The following is a 9,649-nucleotide window of genomic DNA, read 5'->3' as shown; positions in this document are numbered from 1 at the left end:
TTTGTATGATGATTTTAGCTGTGATGGATGTTGTAATCGTAGTTATTAGACGCTAGATGTTTCTGTTCTGTTATTTGGTTTAGTAACTAAGGATGATTTTCATATGAGATGTTATTTGAAATTGCATAACTTATTGGACGTTTCTGTAAAAAAATTGAAAGCTGAAGGTACTAACAAGTGCAACGGCTCTCAAGTGCGGTTCTTGTTCTATCAGAAACTTCCCTACCTTTTTTTTCTGAAAAGAACATTTTTGCATCCCGAAGGCTGAATGAACTTAATTTTTGGGGGTTGAGCTATCTATTGTGAGGAGAAAATTACTGAAAGAACAGGCTGGATATCATTTTGATTTTGGTCTGGAAGGTGTGAGGGGCGGCATTGTTAGTCTCTAAGTTGAATGGTGTTGTTGTTTACTTCTGTTGTTTTTTTTTTTAAATTGTAGTACGTTTAACATTTGGGGCAGATGTGAGGAAACATGGTTGGACTTTGTCAGGTATTTCAGAGCATTTAGTTATGGTGCATTCATTGGTTAATGGTTACATCGAAGCGAGTATGATGAAAAAAATTATGGAATCCTTTTTGTTCTTTAATTCTGGGTTATAATAGTTTTAGGAGTTTTATGTTCTCAACTTGTTAGATTATTATGTACCCCAGATCTTTCTATTAATGAATGGTTTTAATTTTGTCAACTACTTTGATTGATATCTTACGTGTCTAGAAAGAACATATTAGGGAACGTGTCCTAAAGGAGACCCAGGATAACTCAAGCTTATATTTGATGTTTGCATTTGTTGTTCCTCTTAATACATGCCTCCATAATTACACTTGTCCAGATTAATGAAAGTCAAGGTAAATAATTTATGGGGATAAATTTAGTTTGAAATTAAATGTGGGGTTGGCTGTTGCAGCAGAAAAAAATGAACTTAATTGTGATTTTACATTAAAGGTAATTATTGAAATGAGATCAATTTTAGTAAAAATAGAGTGTTTTTTCTAGGTTTCATATTTGTCACAAGTGCTTGATAAATGATTTTTCAGATTTCTCAGATCTTTCACAATCTTATTTAAATGATTGTTGTATGTTTTTGCTATGAATAGGGTGTTTTTTCATGATATGATTTTTTTTATCATGTATTCTTCTGATTAGTTATAAGATGCCTGTGTTCTGTTATATCATGTTTGCAGTTATAAAGGGGATGGAAAAATAGTTTCTTTATCACCATCTACGTATGTTAATGAAAATTATTTACTATATGAAATGACTGTGAATTGGCTGATGAAATTGTTGTTGTATTCATATATGCAGTTTCTAGGGGCTGTTTCTTGTGTACCTCAACAAGATTAATTTAGAGTGAAATCCAAGAGAGATGGGAAAAAAGGTAAAATGATTTCTATCATTCAATCTTTACCATTCGGGCATTATCTTTTCTTTGACTAACATCTAGTGTAATAATTAGCAGAAATTGTTAGAGTCTCGTTGCTCGCCTAGCTATATACATGACATGATGAGCACGCTCTCAAAAAACAATTCCGTTGAAAAGCTTGCAGAGATTGATCTTATTGGTTTTGGATTCCTGAGGCTTGTACCAAATTGGTCGGTGAAGGTTTTCGGTATTCCCTCGCGAGGTACCTTATGCTTTCTTGTTTACCTAGTCCTTTGTAGGCGTGCTGCTGTAAACATGTATATTTATTCATACATATTATTATGGAATAACACACATGAACATGTCACAGGGGATCCTTTTCCAGCACTAGATGAGACTAATCCGTCCCACGTCGCCATCAAGAATAAGTTTCATAGACGCAGCACAACCGAGCTCCGGAATTTAGTCTACAGTTGTCCAATGACAACTGAGTCAGAGAGGATGGAGTTTAGGAGATATTTCATACTGGTGGTGATGAAGATGTTCCTGTGCCCCACCACTCAACAGGTACTTTCTCCGTGGCACATCTACCCCGTGTTAGATGTTTCTGATCCACGGAGATTCAATTGGCCATTGGAGATTCTGAATTGGTTTGACAAGGCAGTCGAAAAGTATAAGCTGAAAGGAAACAAAACGTGTGAAGGCTGCATGTTTGTTGTGCTGGTAGGACACAATGATCATTAATAAATTCTGTTTGCATTTCTTTTCATGTATATCATAAATTGTACAAAATAAGTTTCCTATATATTAGCTTGGAGAGCTCAGGCTCTTGTACTGTTATTTGTCTGTGAAATACTGATATATTGTTGAATTACTTGAATCTTTGTTCACTAATTTTAGATGGTTCCGTGTTTGATTTCATCTGAGTGTTTCATGGATAACTTAAAATTGGCCCATCCTCTGTGTAGATACTCTACTTTCAGCGTCTGCAATATGGTGTGCTTGATAATTGTCTTGAGCATGAGCCATGGCTCGAAGCGTGGACCTCGGAGAGTCTTGAAAAGAAAGCGCATTATATTATATCCGAGGTACACGTTTCTATCTCATCATCGGTTAATTTATGACGTTATGAAGTCGGAGCTCAATAGACAAACATCAATGAATTCCATTTTTGAATTTCACAAATAAATCATTAGTTTTTATTAGATATACATGGGGATTTGGGGGTTTCTCAAAAATCATTGATTATCTTCGTTGCTTAATTCAGGGGCGCCTATTAACTAGACATGGGGTAGGTGACGACATAAAGGGCCAGTCACCACAAGCTGGCAGGAAGAAACCGGGGAAAAAGGAACCACAGAAGCGTCGGTAAAAGCAATCGGTGCTGCCAAAGGTGAGCACGTTTTACTGATTGAGCATGTTAACTAGCTTAGTTCGCCGTTGTTAAATTGGTTCATGCTCTTGCATATAACAGTAGAGGTCAGTCAGTGAAAAGAGTAAGCAGGTTTCAAATGAAAGACAACCAAGGGGACGTACATCATCTCCACCTCCAACAGCGAGAAGTTCACGGCGCGCCAAACGATCAGAAACAAGCAAGGGGGTGAGTATGCGATTACCGTTATCTACTGCTTAATTCATTGATTAGCTTTGTTTACGTTTACTGTTGTCATTTAAATGTACTTGGATGTTTCTTTACCCAACTTATTTGTTGTACGTAAAACAGCCTAACAGGGGAGCTGCGAAAAATAGGGGGGAGGCTGAAAAGGACCGACCACGCAGCTGTCCCGCAAAAAATATGAGAAAAAGGATCTCCCAAGTGGCACTGATGATGATGAGGAGAATGAGCCTCTTGCCAAGCGGATGTGCCGACTCTATAATAAGGGAGATGACAAAAAAAAACAACTGACGAACCAACAGAAGGAAACGTCAATCAGGACAATGGAACCCATGAAACACCAGTCTCTGTCCTTCCCGATGCAGTAACACTCTCCGTTGCGCTAGTGAAACATGAAGAATGGGAGTTCGACGGGCAAGTATCCTAACCAAAACTAACTCATTTTCTGGTCTATTTTACTTGTTAGTGAGTTAAGGATTGTATCCGTATACAACTGCCATTTCTCTAACATCGGCTGACTCGCTTGCAGTAATCCCAATTTCTTGTCGAACCGAGACCCCGAGAGTGAATGAATATGGCAATACTTTGAGCAACTGCAGAATACGAGTCCACTACAGGCCGTGATGCCAGCCAATCCATCTTGCATGACTCCTAGCCCACCAGGAAAGCAAATCTCACTGGGCGATGCTGGGACGGAACAGCATTATACCCAATGTACTCCTGTAAAGGTACATCCACTTCTAAAAGGGCGAAAGATCGACGAGGATGATGAGGAGCGAGTCCGACGATGGGCGGCCAATAGATCATTGGAGCAAAGCGAGGTTTTGGCGTCCTATGAAGGGAGGCAGCATCTATCTTTGCTCCGAGACGACATTTGCTCACTGCTGCCCCGGCACTGGGTCACGAGCAACGTAAGTATAATATACTAACTCTTTGACATAATGAATATGTTTCTTAATATATATATTGGATAAAACATATGACGCTAATGCAATTTAGACTTTTGTTTATGCAGATTGTTCAGTGGATGTGTTCAACATTCAATGATTCTGAATCACTGCGGTTTAAGGATGACTTTTACTGTATACCACCCGGAATTTTGGTATGCACGAATTTACGTATTCTAATCGATAATGAATTGAGATCTGGAGCTAAATAGTCATTTTTTAACAGGAAACAGTGTTGCAGAAGAGGAACTTGGCTTCCTTCAGGGAGGATCCCACCGTTAGTTATGTGGGGCTGGGTCCTAACTTTGGTGATGATTCGATTTTTTTTGACAAGATAGCAGCTTCCATGCGAAAATGGGTAAGTTAATTCGCTACATGAACAAACCTGTATACTTCTTATACTATTTAACGCTTGAATGTTGATGCTTTTGTTTAAGTACTTACAACCTGGAGTTTATTAGTTGGATGTTCCTTGTGATATGCAATGGGATGTTCCCCTTAATTGACAAATAGATGGTTCTGAATATGGTTTTTGTTTTTCGTGTCTCAGTCACTTGAATTTGAGTGTGCTTAATTGATGTGTCGTTGGCTTTCATTTCAATAGATTTATTGCAACACGTTAAATATTCTAGAAATTTTACATATATATCTATTTGGTTACTAACTTGATCATGAAAATATATATTTCTGTTTCCATCATAGTGGTTTGCCCCAGTCTGTATCGATCGTCATTGGTGGCTGTATGCCTTTGAGATTGCTCAGAAACGGCTGTGGGTGCTGGATAGTATGAATACCGGAGTGCCTAACAATGAAAGAGTAAAATTACATGCTTATGCGGTATGTATACAACAACAAATTAGTTCGACATTAGACTTGGTAATTGAAACTGAATGATTTCTAACGTGTTGCTGATCTCTAGGCGAGACTCATTGAAGACATGGCGAAAGTCTCCATGCCCGCATATGAGCACACGAAGAACGGCCTACCTCGTTTCTATGCTAGCGTCCCACAACAAGATAACGGGTCAGTTAAATATACACATAACAATATTCTTAATAGCACTTCACTAGATATTGATATCATGGTTAGAAGTAATATTCTGTGTTTGTACATGTAGCTGTGATTGTGGTGTATTCGTAATCAAATTCATGCAGTTTTGGGGTTTGGATAAACCATTACAGCATTGGGACCAGGTGAATTTTTCATCAAAATTAGGTTCAAACCATTTGTGGTCAATTTCTTTCTCGTCTTTAAAATTATCCTCCAACACATAATTGTCATGCAGGACATTGTACAGGAGTTTAGGAAGGAGATAATTCTAGACATAGTGATGGGTCCTCATAATTTAGAAATTGGCAAGGCGCTGCAGGCATTGGAAAGCAATTATGTGCGCCGAAACCAGCCTAGGAAAAAGTCTAAGGCTGTGAAATCGCCTTTCACAGCACCGAGCACGAGGAGCATGCTGCAGCGTGCGGGGTTACCCACAAGAAAGCCGAGAAAGGGGGGAAGACAACAGAAGTAGAAATTTTTACTATGTAGGAAAGCTTCACTATAGACACATCTGTTACTACATCTATGTTTTGCTAGTTTCATGTGAGCCTGATGATTCCTGTTTCGCCGCAGGTTTATCATTTCATGTTGGTGATTCTCTCAAGTTGATGGTGACAATGAATCGTAAACCTCTGGGTGGATGGTGCTTGAGTTAGGAATTAGGATGTTTCTTTTATTTTATATATTGGATGGTTCTGGAATTGTTTTATGTTTTGTATTGTTTAAAGCATTTGAAATTGTTAGTACTTCGTTGATGAGTGAGTTGTTCATGTTTAGTTAGAAACATCACATCAAGTTTCATATATTAGTTATTTCAGGATTCACGTGCAATGTTTTTTCAAGTTAGTGATGTCACTAGTTCACTAGGCAATTCATTACATACTGATGATATTGAGTGAACTCTGTCCGGTGTATATAACTCTTTTGGTCATGTCTATGCTTAAATGGCAATGTTGTCCATTGACCCTCATGGTGTTCTTTATTTCTTTATCATTTTTCTTGTACTGCTTGACTTTTGATGTTGCTGAAAATTAACACATTGCACGGCCTTCGGTCGTGATCAGACCACAGTAGATGCGATCTTAGGTGGATGGTGTCTTTGGTAGGGACTCGGATGTTTCTTCTCATTGTATATTGGATGGTTCTGGATTCGTTTTATGTTTTTTCAGGTTTAAAGCATTTGAACTTGTTATTATTTCGTTGCTGGGTGAGTGGCTCATGTTTTGTTAGATATTCGTCAGCAGGTTTCATTTATCAGTTATTTCAGGATTCTCAAGCAATATTCTTCCAAGTTAGTGATGTCACTAGATCATTAAGCAAGTCATTTCACATTTTTAATATTGAGTGAACTCTGATCGGTCTATATAACTCTTTTGGTGATGGCTATTGTGAAGTTGCTGGTAATTAACGCATTGCATGGATTTGAGGTGGATGGTGTCTTTGGTAGGCACTCGGATGTTTCTTCTGTTAACTAAATTGGATGGTTTTGTATATGATTTCTTTGTTACGTGTGTTACGCATTAGCGACGGCTTGCACTGCATTGAGATATCAATGCGTTCAGTGCCTTTTTTTATTGTTTAAAATTCCCTTGGTACATTGTAACGGTAGATTTACACCATTTATCGATCGTGATTTTTATTGTCTTCTATTTTGTAACATTGAAAAGATTACAATAAAATATGATAACCGTTAGTGACAAAATAGAAAAGGGCATAGTTTATTAAGTTGTATATGTAGAATGACACCTAACTAGCACCAATAAACCTATCTATATATGCCTAAAAGAGTTCAACAGGTGCATGAATCCGCCACCTTCCGTTGAGTTCCACATAGTAGAATCCTCAAATCTTTTACTAAGATACCCATAACGATCATTATCTGACGGGAGGTCAACCTCATCCTAGAAGATGCACAACACAAACATGACAACATACATTAATGAAGAACACCATTGCGTAATAAAAATTTAAAATATAAGAAACTTCTAACACATACCAGGTGAGATTTCCTATTCCATTTTTGCATTGATTTCTTAATTGACTTGTCCAACTCTGCTCCAAGTCTCTTACCCTTAGGTCGTCCTTTGGTTTTGACTCTTGAGGGTCCCTGAATGTCATGTACAATCGCACCGCCTGTGCTCTGTGTGGGCACGGTATTCTGAGACGTAGCAGCAGTAGTGGAACGCATGCTGGCACGGTAATCAATCAGCTTGGACTTTGCATCCGAAAGGGCAGCTCGCAAGATGGCTGCTTCCTCATCACAAGCAACAAACTTCTGTGCAACGTTATAGAACTCTGAACACAGATGCCTGAACAAGTTGTTGCTTTCATCACTCCGAGCCACGTCATGGCTACTCTTGACATAAGTGTGCTTGCGGATGACATTCTTACTCCATCGAGGAAGAACGTAGCAGCTCGGTACTATGTCAACTCTGTAGTATGACCAGACCGCAAGGGTGTGGCAACACAATATACCAGCGGATTCAAACTTGTTGCACTCGCACTGACCCTTTTGACTCAAAGGGTCATAGTCGACCCTAAAACTATGGTAGACTGGCTTCCCCCAGAAAAACTTCTGCTCATCCACCGTAATAGAAATTGTATCTCCTTTTTTTCTGCTGAAACTGTCTCTCAATGCCCGTGCTTCCTATACATGGGATAAAACCTTTCGAGTCTGCAGCATCATCTTCCAGCTCCTTTCGCTCCTTGGTTCCGAGGACATTGTCGTATTCATGGACGAACTGAACTAACCCACTCTTGCAATGCAGATATCCACCATAAAACGCGTGCATACTTTCACTACGCTGTGTACTCCTCATGCCTGCCCAAAATTCACTCTTGAAAAATATTGGAACCCACTTCCGTCGATTCGCGTAAAGGTCTGCCCAAAAGAAACAAATGGTTAGGAACATCCAGACACACTGATAGAAAAAACATCTCTTTATATACTGAAAGGAACATCCACTGTCGCCATCGATAGAAAAATCAGCTACATTTCTTATAAAAATAATATGAACGGAATCTAGATGGCACAAATCACATGATGTGTATAAATAGATAACTAGAAACCAACAGAATGGAATTATTTTAACAATCTATTTCAACCAACTAGAAATCACAAATCACCTACCTGCTAACCATCTGTTTTGGCCTAACTTGAATTGTTTGATGAAACCAGCCCAATCAGACTCGAATGATTCAATCGAAGGAGAATTTCACACAATGTGATTCATCACTGCATGCAGTTCTCCGTACCTAGCGTATCCACCAAGCTTGAATTGTGATTTTTTCATTATGTGCCAGATGCACCATCGGTGGACAGTGTCGGGTAGGACATTCCTAATAGCCCCAGTCATCGCCTTGCACTAGTCAGTGATAATATCCCTTGGTGCAGATCCGACGCATCTCACCCACTGCGTGAAAACCCACTCAAAATTAGGGATCTCCTCGCTCCCAAGTAAAGCACAGCCAAGAAGAGTAGACTTCTCATGGTGGTTTACACCTACAAAGGATGCAAACGGCAGACCATGCCTGGGAAAAGAGAAACGACAACTGTGAGGCAACACTAGAAAATCCAGAAATAACTGCTCTTGCTATTTACAAATACATATACAGACCTGTTTCTTCTGTATGTGGTGTCAAACGACACCACATCTCCGTAATATTCATACGAAGCCCTGCACCTTGCATCTACCCAAAGTGCGCTCCTAAACTTATTAGCATCGTCAACATCTATTGCATAGAAGAAGTTGGGATTGATCTCCTTCATTCGAACAAAATAATTCATCATCCCCTGGAAGTCCTCGTTGTCATCGGAACATCGGAGATTGCGTGTGATGTAATTTCTGACATCCTTTTCTGAAAAACCCAGGTTTGCGGACTGGTGGACGAAATTGTGATCACTGTTCTTTGATTTGCATTTAATGTAGAATTGTGGAACTTAGGATTTTTGGCACGAGTGGACACAACTCCGTTCAACTAACCAGCAAGTGTACTGGGTCGTCCAAGTAATAAACCTTATGTGAGTAAGGGTCGATCCCACAGAGATTGTTGGTATGAAGCAAGCTATGGTCACCTTGTAAATCTCAGTCAGGCAGATTAAAGGGTAATTGTGATTATTGGACTAAATAATAAATAAAAAGGAATAATAAAAGGGATAGAATACTTATGCAGATTCATTGGTGGGAATTTCAGATAAGCGGATGGAGATGCTGTAGAGCCCAAGGACGCCTGCTCTCCTACTGCTTCTACTCAATCCTTCTTACTCCTTTCCATGGCAAGCTTTGTATAGGGGTTCACCATCAACTGTGGCTACTTTCATCCTCTCGGGAAAATGATCCTATGCGGTTGTCAGTCGCACGGCTAATCGTCTGGAGGCATCACCCATGGCTGATGGCTACATCCCATCCTCGCAGTGAAAACTAATGCTCACGCACTCTGTCACAGTACGGCTAATCACCGGTTGGTTCCCGCTCCTTCTGGAATAAAATCCCTTGATTCTTTTGCGTCTGTCACTAACGCCCAGCAGGTTACAAGTTTGAAGCACGTCACAGTCATTCATTACCGGAATCCTACTCGGAATACCACAGACAAGGTGAGACTTTCCGGATCCTCATAAATGCCGCCATCTATCTAGCTTATACCACGAAGATTCTGTGGGGGAATCTAAGAGATAC

General features: G+C 39.6%; 2 protein-coding genes across 2 annotated transcripts in view; both read right to left on the bottom strand.

The window, feature by feature from the left end:
- Positions 1 to 6,742: 6,742 nt before the first annotated feature.
- LOC107489536 (protein FAR1-RELATED SEQUENCE 5-like) lies at positions 6,743 to 7,947 on the bottom strand. The gene is made up of 4 exons (XM_016110289.1): positions 7,923 to 7,947; positions 7,639 to 7,854; positions 6,970 to 7,526; positions 6,743 to 6,874 (listed from the first exon to the last, which is right to left on the bottom strand). Exons 1-4 carry the CDS (start codon positions 7,945 to 7,947, stop codon positions 6,743 to 6,745), a joined length of 930 nt encoding a protein of 309 aa, XP_015965775.1.
- A 391-nt stretch (positions 7,948 to 8,338) lies between these two features.
- Positions 8,339 to 9,649, bottom strand: part of LOC107489535 (protein FAR-RED IMPAIRED RESPONSE 1-like) — a 3,718-nt gene continuing 2,407 nt past the window's right edge. Inside the window, exons 4-5 of the mRNA XM_021143869.2 lie at positions 8,591 to 8,880; positions 8,339 to 8,504 (exon numbers count right to left, since the gene is read on the bottom strand). Coding sequence (XP_020999528.2) covers positions 8,339 to 8,504; positions 8,591 to 8,880 — 456 coding nt within the window. The remainder of the gene's footprint in view (positions 8,505 to 8,590; positions 8,881 to 9,649) is intronic.

Source organism: Arachis duranensis, chromosome 5 (assembly GCF_000817695.3).
Source record: "Arachis duranensis cultivar V14167 chromosome 5, aradu.V14167.gnm2.J7QH, whole genome shotgun sequence".
NCBI lineage: Eukaryota > Viridiplantae > Streptophyta > Magnoliopsida > Fabales > Fabaceae > Arachis > Arachis duranensis.
Note: the sequence above shows the minus strand (reverse complement) of the source record. Positions and strands in the feature narration are given on the sequence as shown.

Coding starts and splice junctions, on each gene's coding strand:
- LOC107489536 (XM_016110289.1), bottom strand. CDS start 7,947: ATGGCGACAGTGGATGTTCCTTTCA. Junction 7,855..7,922: donor GACAGTGGATGTTCCTTTCA/GTATATAAAGAG, acceptor TCTTTTGGGCAG/ACCTTTACGCGAATCGACGG. Junction 7,527..7,638: donor TGATGCTGCAGACTCGAAAG/GTTTTATCCCAT, acceptor GGGGGAAGCCAG/TCTACCATAGTTTTAGGGTC.